Source organism: Chenopodium album, chromosome 11, assembly GCF_948465745.1.
Source record: "Chenopodium album chromosome 11, dcCheAlbu1.1, whole genome shotgun sequence".
Taxonomy (NCBI): Eukaryota; Viridiplantae; Streptophyta; class Magnoliopsida; order Caryophyllales; family Amaranthaceae; genus Chenopodium; species Chenopodium album.
The window spans coordinates 56359383-56384029 of NC_137844.1; the positions used below are offsets into that span (position 1 = coordinate 56359383).

Consider the following 24647-nt stretch of genomic DNA (forward strand, 5'->3'; position numbering starts at 1 on the left):
TAACTAGCTGGCAGTAAGTTTATTAACTTTGCCGAGTCAACACTTCTTAGAGTAATATTTCACAATTATAAATTACGAGACCTAACCCTTATCATTAGGTAACCAAGTTTTGCTTGCCACAATAAGCAATAATTTTGTATGAGTATGAAATAAAGCATGATTTGATTATTTATGTTTAAAAAATTACTCGTATTTATTTATTTTATTCAGAATAAGTAAATAATTTTTGCACCTATTAGAAGACTATTTTTGTCCATTACCGTAAAAACGGTTGCTTGTAATCTATATAAATTAAATTTTCAATTCAAATTATACTATTCAAACTAAATTTAACTAACTGTGTAGTAATTATACAGTTAGTTAAATTGCACCCACGTAGAAATTGCATGTAATGTATAAATGTGTAGTAATTATACTGCAAATTTTCAGGAACATCAGATGAACACGTCAAAAATGTTGCTTTAAATACAAGTACGTACAATCGTACACGCAAAAATAATTCCGTAGTTCTTATAAATGATGGGTTATGGGCTCAAGGCATGAAGAAATTGAACCAAAGTTTAATAATTCACCTCTTAATTCAAACTTTCCTCCTGAATTAGAGTACATTAAACTCAAATTAAACATGTTGGGCCAAATTAATGCTGGCATGATAGTATTCATCATATTAGCTGCTTCAGGTTTACCACTTGATTTCTTTCATAATATTTCGAGGTTTGAATTGTTATTAGTTGTTGTTTGTTTGGTGTTCAATTTCCACTACCTCCGTTCTTAATTAATCTTAAACACTTTTGGTTTCTTTTTGTTTCTAAAAGGTTTTACCACTTTCACCTTATTCTATCTTTAGCAAACCTCTATTAAATGAGATTACTGAATGCATTCAAATGACTCGTATAGTGCTCTGTTAGCCATTAGGCCAAGAATGAGCCGGGGCGAGTGTTGCTATGGTGCTTGTGTAACTCATCCTAGGCTTAAAGTATTTGTGTGCATAAAATTTACTTCTTTCATTGTTCGTATGATGTAAAATTATAAATCAATGGACCAATGTATATGTAGTTTATTCTAATTGTACAAAAATTACATTTCTTGATGTAAAAAAAGAAAAAAGAATATCCGTATATGGATCGGGGGATTGAACCCGACGTGAATCGAACACGCAACCTTCTGATCTGGAGTCAGACGCGCTACCATTGCGCCACGGATCCATTTTGTTAATATCTGCTGTATTTTATTTATCATATTAACCATAATATAATGTTAAAATAGCTTATGATAAATTGTATGATTGGCTAATTAGCGGCATTTACGTTAGAGATGGCAATCCAATTCGGATCGGACCATTCTAATTGGGTTGTATACTACTTGTATAAGAGTGAGCAATCTTTCGATTCATGTTCTTTCAGAACTGTCAATTTGTCATAATCATTTACTACCTACTTGTGTGATATTACATAGTATAGTATGAGGAATGGGCATTCTTTCCTCGTAATGTACTAATGTTGGTGACGGATTCCCAACATCTGAAATTTCTTAATAGGTTCCCTTGATCAATAAGATGCTAAGTTAGTGATACAAACAACGAATTACTCCCTCCGTCTCATAATATTTGACAAAATATATATCTCTTGCAGGAGTTGTAACTCTTCACTACCAATACAACATAATTCTAAAATAGTCACACAGCTAAATATATACGAAGTATAAAATTAGGAAACACCTATACTCACTTTAATTTTGAAAATAATTTATGATATTGGCCTTAAATGTTTAAATTAAGACATTTTTTTTTTTTTTTAATTTTTTCGAATTCGCAAAGGAAAGATGTTGGCATGCTTCCTATGAACCCTATAAGAAACACGTTAGGGTGATTGGAACCATACACTTTCGACTATACATCGTCAATGTAGTCATTTAGGTACATGTCTCCTTAATTAATTCAAGGTCACTAGTCTCACTACAGTCTTCATACAACAAAGAGGTGGTCATATGCAGTTCCAAATAGTATTATACGTCATCACTCATCAGGATGCATCCCTTACCATCCCAATTTTCAACACTAAATTCCTAAACATCATTAATTGGTCTGAAAGCGTATATAGCCTTTAGCTTTGAACAACTTTTTACTTTTCAGACTTGGAAAGGAAACATATTAAGGTGCTTCACATGGATCCTACACACCCCTAGAGACCATTTGGATAGTATTAAAACTGTCATATTTTATTTTTAAATTGCCAATTTAATTATTTATAACTTATGTCTCCCTTCATTAAATTAATGCCACTACAAGACCTAAAATCAGCTTGAATTAAATTGGTAATTTAAAGACAAAAGATAACGAGTATGGTTTTAATCGTAGAGTTAGTTGATGACAAACCCTAGACTGGGTAACCCATCGAATAACCCTTAAGCGAGTAACTTGAGTAACTTTTGATCGAGTAGCTCGAATAACCCCTGACCGAGTAACCCCTCAAGTAACCCTTAGTGAAACCCTTGAGTAACCCCTATCCGAACCCCTCAAGTAATTCGTGACCGAGTAACTCGAGTAATCATTGACTGAATAACTCGGGTATCCCTAACAAAATAACTCAGATAACCCTATCTGTTGCACCAAAAAGTTGCTGTTTTACAATATATTACATTACCAATTTGTCAAAAATTATCCGCTATTTAATATTGTTAGAGAGTGATTCATTTTTCTTTTACTTATGAAGCGGCAACACTTACAACATCTACCATAATTTTTACATTTCATGAGACGAACAAAAAACAAACAATTTTGTTTCTTTATAAAATATGCTTTAACATAAAAATAAAAAAAAAAATAAAAAAAAAAAAAAAACCAATTTTGAGGGAAGAAAAAAGGGAAATTTCCTAAAAAATTCCTTAGTAGGATATTCGTCTTTGATCCCTCTCACTTACAAAATGGAAAATTCTAATTGCTTGAAAGTCCAAACTTCCTTCTTTCCTGACTTTCATATAAATAACAATTTTGACACGTGATTATGTTTTTGGCGAGATTTATTTTACAAAAATCATTTATCTTTGTTTAGATTATTGATGATTAATTATTTTGTTGTTATACATTCCTGAAGAAAAACATCACAGCTTAAGATCAATCAAGGACATAGATTATGACCATGAATTGACAAGTTAATTATTATGATATTGTAATGGATGACAAAGCGTTAATTTATCATCCTCATGTAGAGACAAGATTAACAAAAATTTTAAGTGGTGTGATTAGACCTGGTTATTGGGCGGGTCGGGTCAGGGTCGGTGCGGGTCGGTTGCGGGTCAGGGTCAAAGAGGGTCACATTTTATAGGGTCAATATAGGGTCGGGCCAATGCGGGTCGCGGGTCGATAATGGGCAGCCCTACAAAATATCAATTAAAATATATATTGGACAAAGCCATTAATAAATACATATGAATACAAATTAATCTATATAATTATTTTTACATTATGTATTTTCTTTATCAACTAAATTGGAAAACATATTGGCCCTATATTGACCCTACCCAATAAGGGTCCTGTCCATTAATAGCCTTGTCCATTAAAAGCCCTATAAGCTTGACCCTGACCCTATTATCAATGGGCTACCCTGTCCAATAACCACCCCTAGGTGTGATCAGCCACAAATTTTTAATATTGGCTCAAAAGTGTAGATAACCTTTAATTTAAGTCATTTTTAACTTTTTTGTATTTGGAAATGAAAAATGTTGGTATACTTCCATTATTGACCTTATAAGGAACACATTAACCACTAGAGTGGTTGGAACCATGCATTTTCAACTATAAATCATCGATCTAGTCATTTATGTACGCATCTCCTTCAATTAATTTAAGGCCACTACGGCCCCATACGATAAAATGACAATTGACAAAGGGTCAATTTTTTTTTTAATTTACAAAACTTTTACATTCTACTGTACCAATAGGCATTGCATTACCTTATTGGTTTGTATTGGGGCCACTTCTCCCTCTTTTTCTTCATCTCTTCATTTAAATAAGTTTTTTGAGGGGAAAATCAATAATTGTAAGTTTGTAACCCATAATTCTATAACCTGTGCAATACTTTATTTTATTTTTAATAATTGGTTATAAATTGAAAACTTATTTTTTGTATAATTGCCAGTTGACGTAAACTACCCTAATTAACAGCAAACAATACTTTGTTAGTACAACAACATGAACATAATCATAATACTACGCCAACATATACTGCGTATACACACCAGTATTAGACTCCAGATAACATGTTTGTTATTAGTGTTCAATCAAAAACTATACCCAATAAAAGAAAGCGAACCTTTGTAAATACAACAATGACTATAATATAACAATGACAACAGCAACAAGATTGTAGCTAGCACTTTCAAAACTCCGAAATAATGGACATTGCTCGAGACAACCTTGTAAAGAGTATTGTAATAGAAACAATGTATAACGAATGTATTCTTAAGGAACTTGACACGCATATAACCCACAAAATATGCATCATTATCAGTAATATATGCTTATCACCTCATTGAGCTGCTGATGGTACTAGATAGCTGTTGATAAGAAATGAACAGTGGGTCAAAATTTGCATAGTAACAAAAACTAAGTTAAAATAAACACTAAAAACACTGAGTAAAATGATTCAGAACTTGCTCATATTACATAATCAAACACAAATAAGGATGCGTGAGCTTAACCGCGTAAGATTCAAGTCAACAATCTCATATCAAAGCAGATACAGGAAGTTATATCATCCAAGTTAATGAATAGATCAAGCTAACAAATCAGATCTAACATGTAATGTTGAATCAAATCTGCATACCTTCTTTCTCATCCTTCTGTTCTGATGTTCCGATTTGGGAACCTCCAGGAACATTAACAAGGCTGCTTTTACATACATCGATCCCAAGACAGTCTGCAACCCCATTGATTTCAGCACTTTTTGTTGTTTCACCCTTAATATCGTACCACAAGATCTTATGCTCAGTTTTGTTCGCTGTTCTAAGCAAAATCTGATGGTTAAGCCTGTCATAAGCAATAGGTGAAACTCGCAATGATCCAAAGACACATGAATCTGAAATTTGGACCAGCTTAACCCAAGATTCTTTCACACCATACTCATTCATGACCCATATTTCAACAACAGATTGTTGCAGATTCTTGGTTGATAAGTATAAACATCCATCAAAAACCCCAAAATCCAGCAAACCATCTCGTATATCATTACCCATATAGTCCGGCAATGGGACATCATGAGTCCATTGTTTTTCACAAAGATTGAAACAACAGATCCGATATTTACCTTCTTCTAAACTCCAAAACTTCCAATGAAGCAGATTGTTGTTTGTAAGGACACCATTTTCACGGTCTCCCATAGAACCCTGAAGAGGAGTCAACTCGATCTCTTCCCATGAATTTGCCCTCGAGCTATAAACACGAACTATCCTTTCTGTTTCAGGAAAGAAGAACCCCATGATACGAGGATGTTGGTCAACGATTCTAACAACTTTATAATCATCATTATTACAATCATACCCAAATCCAAAATTCAAAGCAGTGTATCTTCTAGGTGGATAATAACTAGGGATTTGCCGGTAGCTGCCAGTTGAAGGATTAAGCAAGAAAAGACTGTAAGGCCTATAACTTTGGATGCAAAGCAATCCATTACAAGATCCAACAACAAAGGGCTGTTCCCCAAAGCTCGGCAGCTTGACAGCAGGAGTTTTTGGCAAATCCAAGTTGAATGAGTAGAGGCAACCATCATTAGCAGTGAGGATGAGGAGTTGGTTTGAGTTGGAAGAAAGAACATAGTCAAGATGACGGAGTATGAATTCATGGCTAGAAATCAAGGCTAACCATTTTTTGGATACACACTTGAACCGCACAAGAGATTTTGCAGGCAGGCGTGGGAGTATACCGTTGTCTATTATATCCACTGGAGTAGATGCCATCACAAATAAGTTCTCCCTATTCTTCTCCCTCTACCTGGGATCAGATTGATTCAATAGTTACGAGGATTGATTAATGAATCGAAATATGATTATAATCTGCGTAAGTATATGCACAAGAATCTTTAGTATTGTACAAACTTTTTTGTTAAAGATAGAGAAATTAACAGCTGATACCAACTCATATAGGACAGTATAACATATATGAAGACTATATTAACATAATTTTTTTTTTTTTACGGTATGTTAAAATAGTTAAGACAGCAGGTTTCCAGACTTTCTACTTACATTGTGCATAATTTATTATCCTAATCATCTATATAGAACATGGTACTGCATTAATTGATTCGTCTCAATAACGACCACTTCCTATTTAAGTGCGAGTAGAAGAATATGCTAAGCGTATCGCAGATATGGCAGGGTGTTAGCATAATACATGCTCCTCACTAGTTATACAGAACAAGTACTAAAAATGAAAGTTGACAAATTTAAAAAATCAATAAAAACGCGATGCTGGCCCGTAAATGCGAAGTCACAACTAACAAGCATTATGAAGATAACAAAAGAAGACTTGTTGCTAGCTGGAACAAAAGCAATGATGGAAATGAACTAATGAAGGGAGTTGAAAAGGAAGTTGAGATGAAAGAAGCTTAGACTTCCTCCAGCAACTGATCACCCGAAAGATACTATGACTGTATGCAGTCGGTCGATGTATGTGCCGGTTATGGACCTCCAGAACAGTGTTGCTCTGGTGCCTGTGTCCCTCATCCGACGCTTAGGGTGTTTGTGTGTACTTGAGCCAATTAATTTACAAAAAATTTACTTTCTGCTTTACCAGTAGGCATTGCATTACCTTTTATTTTTTATAGGGGGATTTCAATAATTGCAAGTTTGTAACCCATAATTCTATAACCTGTGGAATACTTTATTTTCTTAATAATTGGTTAAAAGTTTAAAACTAATTTTGTTTAATTGCCAGTTGACGTAGACTGTCCTGATTAACAATATTCTGTTAGTACAACAACATGAACATAATCATAATATGTATTTTGTTGAACAGCAATTTTCCATTAAGTATAATTTTGTCACCAACATATTCTACGTTTACAATATACATCAACATTAGACACTAAAGAACAAGTTTGTAATGTAGTGTTCTATCAAAAAAACATACCCAATAGAAGAAGGCGAACCTCTGTAGAACCAACAATGACAACAAACAGCACAAGAACGACCGAGGTCGTTCAAAATAAGATTGTAGCTAGCACTTGCAAAACACTAAGTAATGGCCATTGCTCGAGACTGCCTTGTAAAGTCTTGAGCTGTATGCAAGGAGGTCGACACTCGACAGTGTAGGCTTTTCTGGATTCTTAATGAACTGACTCACATATAACCCAATAATACGCATCATCATCAGTAATTTATGCTTATCGCTTCAATGAGCTGTGGATGGTACTAAATGGCTGTTAATAAGAAAAGAACAGCGGGTAAAGAATTAAATTGTAACAAAAACTAAGTTGAATTATACACTTGAAGCATTGAGTAAAATGTGATTCAGAACTTGCTCATATTATATAATCAATCACAAATAAGGCCGCGTGATCACAACCGTGCTAGATTCAAGTCAACAATCTCATATCAACAATCATCCAAGTTGATCTATTAGATCAAGCTAACAAATCAGATCTAACATATAAAATAAAAAAGGAATAAAAAATCCAAGAATGTTGAATCAAATCTGCATACCTTCTTTCCCATCCTTCTGTACTGATTTTCCGATTTGGGAACCACCAGGAACATTAACAAGGCTGCCTTTACATACATCGATCCAAAGACAATCTGCAACCCCATTGATTTCAGCACTTTTTGTTGTTTCACCCTTAATATCGTACCACAAGATCTTATGCTCAATTTTGTTCGCTGTTCTAAGCAAAATCTGATGGTTGAGCCTGTCATAAGCAATAGGTGAAACTTGCAATGATCCAAAGACACATGAGTCTGAAATCTGGAACACCTTAACCCAAGATTCTTTCACACCATACTCATGCATAACCCATATATCAATAACAGATTGTTGTGGATTCTTAGTTGATAAGTATAAACAACCCTCCAAAACCCCAAAATCCAGCAGTCCATCTCGTATATCATTAGCAGAATGCATGATTGAACCCATATAGTCCGGCAGCGGGACATCATGAGTCCATTGTTTTTCACAAAGATTGAAACAACGGATCTGATATTTACCTTCCTGTAAATTCCAAAACTTCCAATGAAGCAGATTTTTGTTTAGAAGGGCACCATTTTCACGATTTCCCATAGAATCCTGAGGGGAAATCCGCTCAATCACTTCCCAGGAATTTGCCCTCGAGCTATAAACATGAACTATCCTATCCATTTGATGACCGAGGAATCCCATAGAAGGATAGCGGTCAACGATTCTAACAACTTTGTAATCATCATTATTACAATCATAGCCAAACCCAAAATTCAAAGCAGAACATCTTCTAGGTGGAAGCAAAGAGGGGATTTCCCAGTAGCTGCCAGTCGAAGGATTAAGCAGGACAAGACAGTAAGGCCTATAACTTTGGATGCAAAGCAATCCATTACAAGATCCAATAACAAAGGGCTCTACCCCAAAGCTTGGCAGCTTGACAGCAGGAGTTTTCAGCAAATCCAAGTTGAATGAGTAGAGGCAACAATCATTACCAGTGAGGATGAGGAGTTGGTTTGAGTTGGAGGAGAGAGCATATTCAAGATGACGGAGTATGAATTCATGGCTAGAAATCAAGGCTAACCATTTTTTGGATACACACTTGAAGCTCACAAGAGATTTTGCAGGCAGTCGTGGGAGTATATCATTGTCTATTATATCCAATGGAGTAGATGCCATCACAGAAAATTTCTCCCTATTCTTCTCTCTCTACCTGGGATCAGATTGCTTCAATAGTTACGAGGATTAATTAATAAATCAATAAACGATTATAATCTGCATACGTATATATGTGCATAAGAAACCCCAGTAATGTACAAAATTTGTACCATTAGATAGAGAATTAACAGCTGATACCAACTAACTCTGACAGGACAGTAACATATATGTAAAGCTTAAACTACACATGCAAAAATAAGTTGGTTTATGCTATAGGCTATATTTAAATTATTAAAAGAGCAGGTTTCCACTCAGATTGTACATAATTTATTATCCTAAGCATGTATACAGAGAACATGGTACTGCATTAATTAATACGAAGTATATCTCTATCTACAGAGGCTGCAATTATCGAATATAACGACCATTTACTATGATAGTAAATGTAATATGCTAAGCAAATCGCACATATGGCAGGGTATTAGCATAACATATGCACCTCCCTAAATATACAGAACATTAGGAAAGAAAGTTGCCGACTTCAAAAAAACACAAAACAGGTGATGCTTGAGACATTTAGCATATCTTTTGAGTTTTGACTCTATAAACCAGCTTCAGATTATAATGAGATATCTACTCTCCTATCATAGTTACCCTCTTATCATTTCATTGTTCATATCATTACATAGTCACAAACAATGATGACTATTTCTAACTTAAAATGAAAAATTGAACACACTAATAGTATAATTAAAAGATTACTTACAATTGCTAAGCTTCTCCAGGTTTCTCTATTGTTGCTGCTTCGATCACTTACCTTAATCCTTTCTGAGTTTTACTCCCAAAGTTCATGTACACTATCGCCTTTCTGACCCTGAGTACAGTGTCTACACTCTCACACTTGTTACGTGTTAGCCTTCCCTGAAGAGTCATTTGAATCATCTTAAATAATCTTAATCAAGCAATCAAGAGCATCAAATGAGGAAAATATCTAGTACAATTCCAAACACGTCACAATAATGTATTGTCATCACTTGTCCCACAATCTTATAAGGGTATTCCATCTCAATAGGCCAAGAATTGCTAGAAAACAAATTGAAAGTATAATTATTAGATAACTTCATATTGGAATCATGTACACTAAGAATTACTGAGCCCTTTATTCATATAGGCTGCACTAGTGACAATTTGACAGCCAAGAAAATGCAGAAGGACAATAAAATGAGAGACATCCTGGATAAGGAAATCAGATAGAAGACAAACGATCACATATCAGCAATGTACAAATCAAAATGGGACGTGGATTGAGCCAACAAAATTGGGTCGCAACACCACACGTAACACATCTATATACTACCTCTATCCCATAATATAGTTCCTGTTTTCCTAGTTTGGAGAACCAAAACGTTGTTCCTATTTCTATTTTTGAATAGTATGTAAATACTATTATACCCTCACTTTTTTAACTTTATTCATTGTACTTCCTAATTTACCCTTGAATTTTGCACATACTTTGTACTTTTTTCCACTTTCTCTTTCTAACTTTTGTCTATGATTGTACTTTGTACTTTATCCACTTTCTCCTCCTATTTCTTAAATACCGTGTAAAAACACGAACAAGAACTATATTATAGGACGGAGGGAGTATAAAAGAAGAATCATACCTGATTTTCGTTGTCCACTAGCCCCCAGCAGTCCAAACTAGTCCATTGTCCCAAACTCACACCTAAAACACAATTTAAGACAAAAAAAATTTAGCAAAACACAATTTAAGACAAAATTTAAGGAAACAAGAAAAAAAAAAATTCCTCAACAATCAACAGAAAATCTAACACACAAATTAAAGCTTTAAACCAGCCAATATATTTGTTACATCTAACAATTACCAATTCATCCGGCAATAACCCATCTAGAGTCCATTGTTCATAGCAAAAATCAAAACAATAAACCCCAATATTGAAGTTCTTGATACCCTGAAAATTATATGAAGAAAATGGTTGTTTATGTTGGGATATATAACCCTGCTAAATTATGAGATTCCAACATACATCTATATATACAAAAAAAAAAAAAAAGAAAAAAACAGGGGAGATGAATGATGGGAAAGCATTTAATACTTTGGTTTCCAATTCATAATCATATGAGTATGACATTGATGATATTCATGATTATGACGGCAATAAGTTCATGAATGACACCAGTTCATGAATCAATACAATTGAAATTTTGGAATGTTTATGAATAACACCGGTTTATGAATCAATACAACTAGAATGTTTATGAATAACACCGGTTCATGAATCAAGACAATCAGAATGTTTAAGAATGAAACCAGTTCATAAATCAATACATGAACCTTGCTCTTTTGGCAATGTATAAATATCAGGAACTTAAGAGAAATTTGGCATACACAAAAATCATTGTGAAAAAAAATACCTTGGACTTATTTCATCTCTAATATCAATTTGGACTACTAGTACCGCTGTCTAGCCTTTCCCTCTTATTTGGGTTATTAGTGTAACTAAAAATTCTAGTGTCTCTTTTTGTTATTTTCATTAAATTTGCAGATTTTATTTTATCAAAAATTACGCATAGAATTTGAAGGAAAATATCCGCCCAGCAAAATTTCCAAGAATTTATACCAAAAACTGTATGAGAAAATAGACCCATAATATCAGCAAAAAAAACAAAACAAAACAAAAACAAAAAAGTAGTTTAGACATATCAATAATTGACATGACTCAAATGTGATCCGATAAGCAGCTTTATCTAAAATGGACAACCCCGAAAAACAAATTTGTCAAGCTGAACCAGACTATACTCATATTCAACCCAACTGACCCAATATGAGGATTCTTTTTTAAAAAATGTAACCGTTGCTGGGATTAAAGAATTTAACCCGTTGGCCAACCCAAAATGAAAAGTTATTGTCCTTATGGATCATGAACAAGCATTGTTCGACCTGAACCCAAAAGGTATCAATCCGAAATGACCTGAACACGAAATGACTCAACCCAAACCAGCTCCACTAATTCCATTCTAATGTCCATATTGGGAAAATTACTACTTTCGAAAGACATCCCAAAATATACCAAAGCATTAGATATTATAAAAAAGTAAGGAAAAAGTTGTTACAACAATCCTTTAAAATTGAAAAAATAAAATAAAGCACCTTATATTTACTCTTCCAAAAATTCAAACCTCACTCTCAACAAGATTCAATTTCCCTTAATTGTGTATAATAACAATCCTATGGAATTACCCCTTTCATATTGTGTACCATTCTATACTCCAACGTATTAATTTGCCAAAAAAAAAAAAAAAAAAAAAAAATAACGACATGGGAACAATAAAGAAATACAGAGTATAAAAACAAAAAGAAGAATAAATAACACAAATAATCCAAACGTTTTTACATGTAAAATGTAAATAATGAATAATGCTGATAATTCCTGTAAATACGGATTAACATTACAGCTAGTAGAATTTGAAAAATTACCTCAAAATCAGAGTGAAGAATGTAGCATGCAGTGTCGCAGAGTGTGAAGCAAGACAGTATCAGACTGAGTTTTTGAAGTTTGAAACTGAGTAGTCTTCAAATGTTATACGCAAGTAACGCAACAATAAAAAGGGTGATTGGCCTGATTGTCAATTCCCGCACATGGGCGATATTAACTACTGTTCAACTTGCTTAGGTGTTTGGTATAGGTACTGCCAAGTGTCAACTGCTAGTACACTGTAGTTCATTGTTAAACTACCTTATACGTATAAAGGGTCATCATCATGGGACGAGTTATTGTGTGGAGCAGGTATTTTTAGTTTAGGTATGGGTTTTGGCCTGAATCAATTTTTTAGGCCGCACAAACCCATACTTTTTCAAGACCGGATCAATGGTGACCGGCTTAGATATAAATGGCTTATATAGCCATAATCAATCAATCAATCAACCTCTACTAAATAGTGTTTTAACTAATAACGGAATGAATAAGTCACCGTAAAAAATAAGGGACATGTGGGGTGGTAATAAAACAACAAATTCAACTTCAATTGGAAACTCTTATTAGTACCATTACAAGATTTCACAAAAACATCAGAATGATATTTAGTCCCATATGATGATTTGATAGTACTGTCAGTACAAATTGAACCAAATTTTGTAAATACCCTTTTGATGAATGAATATTCCAATCTAACAATTTCTCCTGATTTTTTGGAAAAATAAATAAAATCGTAATAAACACTGCAACATCTTAAAATAATCATCTATTGCAGCAGTTCTGATTTACCTTCTTCCGAAAACAGAAACCAGGAATGCAGGCTGAAGTGAAAAAATTCCATCCTTGACAGAAATAAACTTATACAGTAATTTTAAGTCTCCCAGATTCCAGAGTGAAGCCTTCCATAACTCTAATTCTCTCTTGGCAGCTTCCTGGCATTTGTCTTTCACCTATGGAATGTTGATGAGACAATTTCTAGGTTTCCAAGGTAAGGAAAACTGGAACCGCCTTCTGCAATCCAAGCAGACCGATCTTGGTACAATATACAACTCAACAATGCAATTTTCCAGTGACTTACTCGTAGAAGCATCCAATGTCATAGCATAGTTGGGTACTTGGCATCAAGAAATTCCCTGAGGGTGCGAGCAGCTTTCTGCCCGCCCATAAGATCGGCCAGCTTCTCAACTGGAAGAAGAGCGAGATCAGCTAAGCTACTACATCCATCCATTATAGCCCTGTAATTAGAATCGGTGACACCTGGAAGACGTCTCAAGAACTCCACAGCAGATGTGTTATAGTTTTCAGCTCTGCCATGAAGAGAACAAAATGCAAGTATACCAATTAGTTTCTTTTTGATAAACTGTCATTGTTTGATATTAGATAGTAATGATTGATCATTTACATTATAACACCATAATTATCTGCAACAAACAACTCATCTTAACATTCCAAACTATACTTCATCAAGTCTTCTAGTTTGAAAATAATAATACGAAGTAATAGAGATGCATATATATGTTTTTCTGAACATAAAGGTTTGTTGTAGCATTTTTTTTATAAAAATAAATAAATAACCCCACTATATTTAGGATAAAAAATAGCACATGGAACAAAAATCTCACCTCACATCATTCTCTACAATTCCTTCCTCTGAGGGTACGCCAACTCTTGTTGCTTTGGCCTCATCAGGTTCATCTTGATTTGCTTTAAGGGAGGCAAATATTTCAGCCGTTGCATGCAAACTGCGAGACCAGACAATGCGCAGGCGGGGAAAGTGCATAGCTAGCAATGTGAGCTTTGAGATTATACTATTTGGTGTAACATCATCCCCAATATCACTTGCTGACTGAAAATTCAACATAATCAAATTAGCACCAGAGTTAAAATTAGAAGTGACTGAACATTAGTTGATAAGTGTATTAATGATTTGGACCTGGGGTTCGAAAAAAGTTGACTTAAGACTTTAATGTCTCCAATGATTTGGATCTGGGAAGTGAAATAATTGTGCTAAGATCTCTCTCCTTGATGAAATTATTGTACAAAAATACATTATTCCAGTTCCCGTGATTCTAAACCCAAGGTCCATGGATTGACGGAAAGATGTACAAAGTATAATGCTTAGTCAAACATTTAATGTATCTAGTAGTAGGAGTGGTGCTTACCAGAAAAGAGAAGTTTTTGTCTTGTGAAAACTCAATCAACAGAACAGGTATTCTATAATATCGCACCATCATTTCGATTTGGTGATAGAGCCGTCCAGATGTAAAACTGCCAAACAGATCCTGGATACTCTTCCTTTCTACACATATCAAAGGGGAGAGGATGTAATCACCAACTTCCAAGGTCACTGGTATAATGCGCATACCCTTCTGGTGGAGGACATTTGGAAGGCTGCTCATGAATTCTCTCATGTCCACTATAACCTAAGATAATTATTTTTTTCAAAAAATATAAGTTCAAAAGGTCAGCTTATATGCATTAAGCTAAATTAGCATGCAAAATAAGAAAAATATATAAATTCTCATGCCTGCATTTCTTTATCAATTTCTTTTCTTCCACCAGCTTTTCTGGTTATTGAATTTAGTGCCACAGATGATTGTGACTCAATGGGAAAATTTACGCCCAAAAGATGGTCATCCTGACAAACAGCAAACCACAAGACATTAAAGTTACGAAATAAACATAGCAGCAAACTTACTGAAATCATTTACTTAATACAAATCAAATCTCAAATTAAATAGAAAAGCTTCCATATTTAACAGCTGTCTTCCAACAAACACAAACATGTGTTCAGACACACATATACAGGTTGAGCTCTAATTAATATTATAACAAAAGTAGTAGCAGTGAGCTTCTTGCCACTAGTCAATAATAAAATTGAGGCAAGCTAGATCTGTTACTAGGATATACATGCTACCGATAAACAAGCTGAAAATATAAATGGAGTAAGGGAGAAGAAAACCCAACTATTATCTATCACTAATACATAAAATATAAAAATAAGATTTAAAAAAAGTAAGGAACATACCAAGTTAACTGGAATCATCATCATCGATTTTTGCCTAATCAAAGACTCGAATGCCCCATTTTCACGACGTATACTTGCCTCAAATTTCTGTACCTCGGTTGAATCTTCATAGAATAAAAAATAAACTTTCAACTTCTTGGAAGGGTTCTCAGCATTGTAGACCTCCACTTCCCGGACAAAGGTGATATCAGGATGGTAAGCAATGATAATAGATGGCTTCAAAATATCAAGTATAGGCTGATTGCTTTCTAGGGCATGAAAATGTACAGGGGGTAGTGGCCTCCGGCTTGTAGTAATATCAACATCAATATCTTCAGTATGTCTCCTAAGGACACCGTTTCCAGCAAGTAGAGTTCTTTGCTCACCTTCGTGAAGACCATCTTCAGCAATTGTATTATCACCAGTTCTTTCGCCTTCATTAACAGGACTAGCTATTTGAGATGTATCACTTGTTTTAGATTTGCTACGAGTCTTACTGTACTTTTCTAGTGGTTTCTTGTTTTTCCCTTTTCTTCTTCCCGGCTCATTTACCTCATTGCCAACATCATGCTGGCAAGTATCTTCAACGGCTGTTTCTTTCTTGGATAGATTTTTTATCGCTGATGCAGCAGCCAGTAGCGCATCATTTTCCTGCTTGTTTATGCTGCTAGGTTCTCCATCTTCATTACCAGTTCTTGAAACAATACCATCAAGTATTCCAAAACCTTTAGGCTCTTTAGCTTTCTTCTTAGCACCTTTTTGCCGTCCTTGATAACCTTTCAATTCTACTTTACTCAATAAGTATTTCTCCCATTCTTCCTGCATGACCTGTTCAGTAAAGGATAGCAAAAAACAGTTTTTTTGTAAGCAGATATCAGTAACATAAACCAAAAAAAAAAAAAAAACAAAAAACTGAGAGTGCGCCATTCAGACAGCAATCTTGCCAAGAATCTGAAAATGAGTAGAAACATCTGTTTGACAACACGACTATGCTTCTGTAATACATAACAAACAGCTAGAGCATAGAATATATAAGGACATGAAAGTTGACACTACCTTCTTTGGGCCATTTGTAATGCAATCCTCAAGCTGCATGCATGAGTGCTCATCCTTGCAAGCCACCAAAACAATTCCATTGCTATCATCGTCGTTTTCACTCATAAATTCATCACTTGATGATGCTTGTTTCTTCCTCTCTGCTTCAATCTCCTCTAAAATGTCCTGGCAAAACATTGCTAGTCTTGTCAATAAAACAAGGACCGTACATCACTAATAGATGGAATTATAATTGTAAATACATGAAACAATAATAAGAAGAACAAATAATGACGGGTAATACAAAAATAAGATACAAAACTCACTCACTCACACGTAACACCTTCCACTTTGGTGGTTCCTCTAGAATCTCTTGGAGAAAAACTCCTCCACCTGAAGCTGAAAGCAAATCATAATCTTTAAAAACAAGTACAAGTATACGATATCAGAGATACAGGGGTAACAGCAATTCATCCAGCAATTAAATTTTTACTTCTCTTCTCGAACTTTTGGTTACTAAATATATTTCGTTCTCATCCAAATTCAATTTTAACGCCAAAAACCAGACTCGCCTTCTTTCTCAGTGTTACTCTGCTTCAATTTTCTCTTTTTCCCCGACAGATTTGTTTTCTGCTCAGTTGGCTTACCTGCCTCAGACCTTGCAAAATGGTAAACACGCTTCTTTGCATACTCAAATATCTTATAGCTTGATTCCGCAAAAATCCAGACCGACCTAAAACTCTCAGAAACCCTCAGTGAATCTAGATACTTCAAATAAGTAACCGCATCATACCTACCAACAGAAAAGAGATATCTCATTCAACAGAACATCAAACAATACAAGTTTCCCGCCAACAAAATTAATACCACTGAACAATAATATATCATGACAGCCTAATTCTTTTCATTTTTGATAGAATTAGTATGGTCCAATATTTATATGAATTAAAAATCAGTACCTGACAAGATAATCCAACAACTTTCTCAAGGTCTTTAAATCCGAAACAAGCTGTTTAGTCTTCCTGCCTAATGTATGCCAAATTGGGTCTAATTGTCTCTTAATAATCTCATCAAAAGACTTAAACAATCCGTTCTCAACCGTTAAATCCTCAACATCAACCTTATTAGTCCTCCTCATTTCCTTCAAACAAGCATCCATAACCTCAATTATAGCCTTTTGAATCCCCTTCATCGCCGAATTCATAGGAATTCTTATATCCACCACCTCGGAGGGGCTCTTCTCGAGTTCCTGCGAAACATACACTTGAAACCTAGGCCACAAATGCAGCTTTCTAACAAACAAACACTTCATAATCCTCTCCGCTTTCGCAAACCCGGAAACCATAGCAAAAGGCTTATCAGAAAACGCCCTTATATACGCATTCTTATTCAATGATCTCATAATTCTAACTATAAACGCCTCGGTCGACGTCTCGGAGAGTGAATGTGCATTGAGAATCAAAATTCCAGCAATTTTTGAAGTGGGGATTCTAGAGGTTAGAAGATCAACAATGAGAATACGAGAAGTAATGAAATAAACACCCCCAGATGAGTAAAGTGCATTGCGCTGGTGAGCCGGAAGCTCAGAAGTGATTTCAACAGGTCCGTCATTGAAATTAGGGTTAGGGTCTGAAATTAAGATTGATTTTCGTTGAGAAGGATTAGCAGAAAGGATTAAGAGAGTACCTTGATCGGAAGAATGAAGAGAGAGAAGAGTTGCGATGAGTTTAGAGAGAGAAAGTCCAGAAGAAAGAACAACTAAGCCGCCATTTGGGTCTTCCAAGAGGTCGGAGATGATGTGTTCGTGAAATTGTACCATTTGTTCTTCTCAATTGTAAAATATTCGTGAAATTAGGGTTCTCTCTGTTTTTAATTGATGGTGTTTTCACCGAATTATGCAGGAATTGAGAAATCTAGGGTTTAGCAGATTGAAAAGGGGGATTTTCTCTCTCTTCTGGGTTGAAGGAGGGAAGATGGCGGGAAGAAAGACGGCAAAAGTAGGTTAAATGGTTGTTTGTTGTTTCGATTAAATGCGAGGGGTATTTTTGGTGCCAAATACAGTTTAGAATTAATCAACCCAGATTAGGTAAATGATGTGAAACTGATTTTAAGCCAGACATATAAATTAGAAATTTGGTATGAATGTACGGCACTACTCGGACTTGACTCAGAGATATCGAGCCATATTTTACAAGATCGAAATCAATCTTATGGAAACGTGTAGTGTACTATGTTGCCCAACCGAGTTCACATAGCCATATAGGCCATGTTTGGTCAATATGCCACAAGCATCAAGCATATAATCCATTATCCGTATATATCTATATATAAGGGGCAGTGTTAGCACTTCTTGTACTAAGATCTGTCGGGAACACCTAGAAGGCTAGAACTAGGAGTACTCAAAGCAGTCTCTACCGACTGCTGCAGGCCTGCGGCTACTTTTTGCAGTTTTGCTTACTTGGAATTTCGCCATTTAAGTAAATGATTGAAAAAGCACTAGGGTATACCTAATTTACATCTAAGTACACTCGAAAATAACTAAGAATTTGTATTGTGTGGTACAAATGAAGCCACGAGAAAATTAACTTTAAAATTCCAAGAAAGAACTTCCTCATAAAGAGATCTTATATAGTGGCAACTCAAAACAAATGAGACAAGCCAACATTTCTTGTTCCAATCAGAGAAAAAGAAAAAAAACCTACAGATAAATCAATCGTTGGTGTACAAGTAAACAGACTGAATAGACTGCCAGTAAACTATTTGTTGGAGGTAATCACAGAGAAGGCAGAATAGACATAAAAATTGAAGAACTCTGATAAAATCTATAGCTTATGTGAAATATCTTCATGATTTGATTTAATTCTCTGAACCAAGATTGGAATAGGGTCTTCTAGGACAGAAACGTTAACATTATTCCATACATCAGGCTTCGTTGGGAGCTGAGCGATTTTCTCAGCAATTTCCATATCCTCTGGAAGGACAGAGCCAAAAACTGTATAAGAATTTTTCCATTCTACATGGTTGGCCAAGCTTATGAAGAACTCAGGACCAGAACCAACCCATGCAACTGCACCTCTTCTGACAGTTCGACATACTTCAGTAGGGATTGTCTGGAAAGGCATGCCTGCTGCTTCAAGTGTTCCTTGAATCAGGGCATATGGAGGGCCAAAAGACGCCTGAAATACCACTTGAGCTACTAAGTAACAGATCAATATGGAGTAGTCGACTAATACAAAGCATATCTCGTAGTGTCAAGTGACAAGAAGACATTCAAAGAACCCAAAATTCATCAAAAAGAATATACATAGTATAACTCACATCTTTAATATGGTTGCCTTTTAGATCCCAAGACTCCCCTCGCCCTTCTGCTCGGTAAAATTGGCAGCCAGCACAATGGCGAAGTGTCAGTAACTCAAGAATGTACTGCACTGAATATGGAGCAGAATCAGGGTAGAGCTGCACCAAACCTGAGTATTGTAAGAAATACAATACAACCCAGTAATACACAAATGGGACAGAGAGGATCGAGGAATCATGATCACACGATGAAAATTATTATTTACGAAAGATTAAGATGTGATAATGACAAGTAAAACTAGAAATATGGCTGCTGCACACTTGCCACACAAGCCACATGCAAAAAATTTTGGCAAATTGCAAATTATGCTTGAGCAATCAAATACCAGGGAAGCCATTGTATTTGTATAATATACTAGTAGAGACATCAACTGGAGGACAGGTAACTAAATATGCTCCTAAGTTTGTTAAATTTAAGTATGGTCTTTCTGAGAACTCAACGGTAAACAATTACAGATGAAGTTAAAAGTGCTTACTTTTATATGAAGGGTACCATGCTCAGTTTCCAGACCAATAATTCCCTGCAGAAAAGATAATAAGCAAGCATGAAAATCAATAAGGAGATTAAACAAAGAAACAGGAGCACAAAAGTACAGCAGAATCACTTCAAGGAAAAGACTAAGAAAAACTTTTGCTAGTTATACTTCTAGGACAGCTCCAAGAGTAAATCATGGCAACATTTGACAAATACATAATGCTGGCCACCATAGACTATATTCAGTTATTTTACTATATTTGTAAATTGCAGCTTATCCAAGTGTCAGATATTTATCACATATGTTTATCATTAACTTCAACACTACCCCATAGCTTCTAAAGAGCCTCTTACCAATTAAGGCTCAAAGGGGAGTACAGTATGTAGTATGTACATTAATAAAGCTGCATAGAGGCTTTTCATAAGACCATTGAATTAAAACACAACAACCTCACATAAAATATAAAGCACAAAACATATATGAACCATATGGTAACAAATTTTGATTTAAATTCAAAGCCAAAAATTAAGGAACCAATAGATCATCACAATAATGAGGAAAACAAGCCGGGAAGAACCAGCAGTTGCTATTGGAGTGTCTTACAGTTGATTTTAGGAAGTTCAAAAATTTGAAAGTGAAGTGCTCAGATTTCAGTGAAATCTTTGCATACAATCAGTACAGATTGCCAGACAGTCTGTAAAAAAGAAATATACATCATGCTCACATTGGAGGACAATCATTAGTTTTGCAGTGCAGTGTAATGGATCCAAAGTCGGAGCCTCCACTTTTGGTGTACACTAGAGAAGGAGGAAGGGCACAGGGGCAGAAGTGCAGGCCAAGCATACCAAGCCTCCAACAGAAACAAGGGGACACAGCCGCAAGAGCTAGAAGACAAATGCAATTAACATTCCACTATGGAGGGGCAACATGAAAGTAGTATCCTGATTCTCTGATTTCTCTTTTGGAATAGGGGCAAAATACATTAATTGCTAGGTATCCTTGTAACCTTGAGTATATATAGCTAGTAAGAAGGCAGTAGTAGTTTGGCATGTGATTTTTGAATGATGTTATTGAGAGACTTGTAGCCTCAAGCTGCTAAGGTGAGACTGATAGCCTAACATTATCAACTTTGTCAACATCTGCCATTTTTCATCAATCAAATACTCAAGCTTTGTCCCACAAATTCTCTTTGATCCTTTTATATTATCTTCCGAAAATCCTAGTATATTACATGCAGACACTCACTAAAGATGTCATTTTTTATATTCACATAAACATAACATGCATTCTCTGGCATATTGATGTATGGAAACTAAGGGATTGCAACACTCAAGAAGAGAAATTTACATCAACCAAGATTACACTAGAAAATTAAAGATTTCGTTTTTAAACATAAATCCCAGAGGAAACATTTTAGTTGACAACAACACTATGAAATTTTATACAAAACAGAAAATTGAACAGTTCACAAGTTGTAGAGGAAGTAAACATTCAAGCATAAAGTCATATGAAGTACTACAAAAGGAGAAAACATAGGCAACTAGAGTGACTGCATAAGATATATAGAGCTCATTACACACAACAACAGAATGGAAAACATTAATTTTGAGTTATTAATCAAGTAGTATGATGTTTTATATATAGTCTCAAAGCATTTTTACTATGTAATAGAAAAGATTGCACACCTCATACGGAAAGGTGAGAAAGAGTGTATGTCCAGCATATTATGTACCTCTCCTTTGCCAAATATAAGCCCAGAAGTCCACATAACTTTGCTTCCCGCATCTTGACGCTGTGGTACCAAAGTATCCTTCTGCTTCTTCAACCAACACTGCAATACCAGAAGAAGTTAATACAATTTTCCTGGAGATTGATAATCATTGCTTTCAATACAGCCTAGAAAGGTCGAATCTTCAAATACTGACAGCATATTCAGTGGGCAGCAGTAAATGTCAATAAATTTGTGTGAAACTTTGCAAGGAAGACTCTAACCTGAGATAATTTCCATAGTAATGACTAAGGCAATTCTATTCCTCAAGTATGTGTTTGTCTCCATCAATTCTCATCAGCACTCAATCCTACCTCTAAAAATGATTAGGAAAGGTAATGGAAACACGAAATTCCGAGTGGAATTGCTTTACCATATACGAAGTACATAGAGGTCAGATTATACCTTGCAAAATTATACACAAACTCGTGATATAGTACCACCATTTATTACCATCTACCAAACCAATATTCCATCTGCATGGCATCCCAACATGTACTAAGCATTATGAGTGCATATTACTTGACTATAAGAAATTGACAGAAGCATAGAACATCATTCCTAGCATTAACACCCTTTAAGAGCAAAATTGAGCTCAGATAACTCAATATTCCTAGTTTCCTACTCCAAATTCAGTAATTGCAATCACTATCATGACATTTAATAAAAAGCAACACACTTTACTAAACCCAACTACTCAAATCTATAACAATTATAAAATCCAATCAAAACAATCATAGAAAATACCCAAATCAAGAAACAATCAGAATCAACAAACCCATTTCATCAATTCAACAAAAACCAAGAATAAGATCAAGCTAACCTCACCAAATTGCGGCCCACAAGCATTACGATCACCGCAAAACACCCAACTATCACACAAACAAGGTCCATCTTTAACACTACACATAGCCTTACATGATTTACAACACTCTTCTTCAGAATTATACTTATGTTCTGTCCCCCACTTCACGGCTGTGCCCCAAAGCTCCAATTTAGGGATTCCTCGGCAACACCCACCTCCATTTTCTCTCTCCAAACTCACTCCATCACTCTCATGACTCTCATCAATTGCCAATCCATCATAATTTGAGATAGGATTACTGGGTTTAAGCACAGTTGAGATAACAAAATAAGCTAAAGTGCAAGCCAAAAAACCCAGCAACAGAAGACCCATTGAGGTCCAACGACCCACATTTGAGTCGATTGAACGACGACCCATTTGAGATTTTCGGGTCAATTGAAAAACCCAGAAATTAATTGGGGTTTTATGTTCTAGATTTTTTGTTGCAAAAAAGTTAAGTTGATCTGGTATGATTTACGCCAAAAACAGGGGATACCCTCTATCTCAATGGATTCTGCATTAAATTGGGAATTAAATGGGCATTTAAATTTCTTGGGAATCTCTATTACCGGATTTCAGGCGATTTAAAGGAAAGAAAACTGAAAATTGAGGTAGGTTGTTTTGAATGCTGAAGGTAGAAGATCAATGCTTTAATTGCCTAATTTCTCAGTCACTTCTTCACTGAATTTGGGGTTGTTGTTACGAATTAGGACGTCAGCTAATCGTTGTTCACATTGTGGGAAGCAAGAGAGGTGCCAAATGTCCAAAGGCCCAAATTCTGTTAATCGTTTCCATTTAAAAAAAAAAAAAAAAAAAAAAAAAAAAAAAAAAAAAAAAGCTAAGGATTTGTTCGACATCACAAAAAACATTTATTATCGGTTTTAAGTTATTACCGAGTACATACTACGGAGTATTATTTACGGAGTCACTCTATTTGATAAATTAGTTTAGTTAATTACTTGAAATTAATCAAAACTTGTGCGAAATACAGAGAATTAATCATGATAGGTTGTTAGCCATGAAAACCAGTTTTTATGGTTCTAAATTCATAAGTGAAAAATAAAATTGTTCAACAATACATGTATAGAACAAAATACTGACTTTTATACTCTGTATTCAATCGACAATTGATGAAAATTGACATACCACAATGTCGTATTGTTTGAAGGAACTAAATGAGTAGTGCGTTGGACTTTTTTCTCTACTTTACATACTGTACCAGCTTCGACCATAGTTTTTTTTAGTAACGTATTACGTATTAAACACATTCTATCTTAAAATATGTTGTAAATTAGATATTAATTAATTTAAAGTTTAAAAATATCAACTTTTAATTTTTTTTTTTTTTTTTTTTACTAATACTCCATTATATATTTAATTAAAGTCAAACTATACCATTGTATTGGCATATATGTGTGCAAGTTTGATTTTATCAATTATTATGGGGACAAAGGGAGTATATTGCATTATTGTATGTACCTTAAAACTTAATTACAAATTAAAGTATTAGCATATGAAGTTCATGCATAGAAGGAAATGGAAATAATTTATTACATAATGGAAGAGAGTGTGAGGTTGGATACACTAATTTAATTTGAAAGTATTTTACTACTTACTATGATGCCACTGCTATAATTTAAGGACAAAATCAAGATGTAATTAAAGTGTTCACACTATAATATGGTATTTGTTCAGATTTCAATTTGATTCTAAATTTTTTTTTTTTTTAGTCTAATGTAATTTTTTAATTCACTCAACTAACTAAATTTGAATATATTTGAATACTCCCTGTATTTCAAAATAAGTATCCTATTATAAAAGAAAAAACATTAAAAAAAATGAATT

General features: G+C 34.8%; 4 protein-coding genes and 1 non-coding gene across 8 annotated transcripts; all 5 read right to left on the reverse strand.

Moving 5' to 3' along the window:
• Window positions 1–1133: 1133 nt before the first annotated feature.
• Window positions 1134–1205, reverse strand: TRNAW-CCA (transfer RNA tryptophan (anticodon CCA)). The gene has a single exon. It is a non-coding gene; the product is annotated as a tRNA-Trp (tRNA).
• Window positions 1206–4135: 2930 nt separating this feature from the next.
• On the reverse strand, window positions 4136–7245 carry LOC145567855 (F-box protein CPR1-like). The gene is made up of 3 exons (XM_081627264.1): window positions 7124–7245; window positions 4824–5986; window positions 4136–4554 (listed from the first exon to the last, which is right to left on the reverse strand). The coding sequence occupies exons 2-3, from the start codon at window positions 5950–5952 to the stop codon at window positions 4547–4549; spliced, it is 1137 nt and encodes a 378-aa protein (XP_081483390.1). The 5' UTR covers window positions 5953–5986; window positions 7124–7245; the 3' UTR covers window positions 4136–4546.
• Window positions 6994–12468, reverse strand: LOC145567854 (F-box protein CPR1-like). 3 transcript variants are annotated; one of them, XM_081627262.1, is made up of 6 exons: window positions 12318–12468; window positions 10705–10791; window positions 10483–10544; window positions 9585–9739; window positions 7696–8887; window positions 6994–7412 (listed from the first exon to the last, which is right to left on the reverse strand). In XM_081627262.1, the coding sequence occupies exons 5-6, from the start codon at window positions 8837–8839 to the stop codon at window positions 7405–7407; spliced, it is 1152 nt and encodes a 383-aa protein (XP_081483388.1). In that variant the 5' UTR covers window positions 8840–8887; window positions 9585–9739; window positions 10483–10544; window positions 10705–10791; window positions 12318–12468; the 3' UTR covers window positions 6994–7404. The 3 variants fall into 3 exon arrangements, with proteins under 3 accessions (XP_081483388.1, XP_081483387.1, XP_081483389.1); XM_081627261.1 differs by having other exon boundaries at window positions 6995–7412; window positions 7696–8873; XM_081627263.1 differs by lacking the exon at window positions 10705–10791 and having other exon boundaries at window positions 6995–7412; window positions 7696–8873; window positions 12318–12465.
• Window positions 12469–12836: 368 nt separating this feature from the next.
• On the reverse strand, window positions 12837–18364 carry LOC145567856 (DNA repair endonuclease UVH1-like). Of its 2 annotated transcripts, none has more exons than XM_081627265.1 (9): window positions 17317–18364; window positions 17005–17150; window positions 16692–16756; window positions 16379–16543; window positions 15344–16150; window positions 14843–14953; window positions 14478–14738; window positions 13938–14161; window positions 12837–13622 (listed from the first exon to the last, which is right to left on the reverse strand). In XM_081627265.1, exons 1-9 carry the CDS (start codon window positions 18174–18176, stop codon window positions 13412–13414), a joined length of 2850 nt encoding a protein of 949 aa, XP_081483391.1. In that variant the 5' UTR covers window positions 18177–18364; the 3' UTR covers window positions 12837–13411. The 2 variants fall into 2 exon arrangements, with proteins under 2 accessions (XP_081483391.1, XP_081483392.1); XM_081627266.1 differs by having other exon boundaries at window positions 16692–16774; window positions 16921–17150.
• Window positions 18365–18990: 626 nt separating this feature from the next.
• LOC145569339 (uncharacterized) lies at window positions 18991–23583 on the reverse strand. The gene is made up of 5 exons (XM_081628690.1): window positions 22782–23583; window positions 21923–22021; window positions 20191–20235; window positions 19676–19813; window positions 18991–19533 (listed from the first exon to the last, which is right to left on the reverse strand). The coding sequence occupies exons 1-5, from the start codon at window positions 23178–23180 to the stop codon at window positions 19180–19182; spliced, it is 1035 nt and encodes a 344-aa protein (XP_081484816.1). The 5' UTR covers window positions 23181–23583; the 3' UTR covers window positions 18991–19179.
• Between the last annotated feature and the right edge of the window lie 1064 nt (window positions 23584–24647).

What these genes read in the sequence shown, in the direction of transcription:
- LOC145567855 (XM_081627264.1), bottom strand. Translation starts at nt 5,952, where the DNA reads ATGGCATCTACTCCAGTGGATATAATAGACAACGGTATACTCCCACGC.
- LOC145567854 (XM_081627262.1), bottom strand. Translation starts at nt 8,839, where the DNA reads ATGGCATCTACTCCATTGGATATAATAGACAATGATATACTCCCACGA.
- LOC145567856 (XM_081627266.1), bottom strand. Translation starts at nt 18,176, where the DNA reads ATGGTACAATTTCACGAACACATCATCTCCGACCTCTTGGAAGACCCA. An exon ending in AAATTGATAAAGAAATGCAG is followed by an intron (nt 14,739 to 14,842) that starts GCATGAGAATTT and finishes TAATTATCTTAG; the next exon opens with GTTATAGTGGACATGAGAGA. An exon ending in ATTGTAGAGAATGATGTGAG is followed by an intron (nt 13,623 to 13,937) that starts GTGAGATTTTTG and finishes TCTTCATGGCAG; the next exon opens with AGCTGAAAACTATAACACAT.
- LOC145569339 (XM_081628690.1), bottom strand. Translation starts at nt 23,180, where the DNA reads ATGGGTCGTCGTTCAATCGACTCAAATGTGGGTCGTTGGACCTCAATG. An exon ending in GTGGGCCGCAATTTGGTGAG is followed by an intron (nt 22,022 to 22,781) that starts GTTAGCTTGATC and finishes CTGGTATTGCAG; the next exon opens with TGTTGGTTGAAGAAGCAGAA. An exon ending in TTATATTTGGCAAAGGAGAG is followed by an intron (nt 20,236 to 21,922) that starts GTACATAATATG and finishes TCTTTTCTGCAG; the next exon opens with GGAATTATTGGTCTGGAAAC.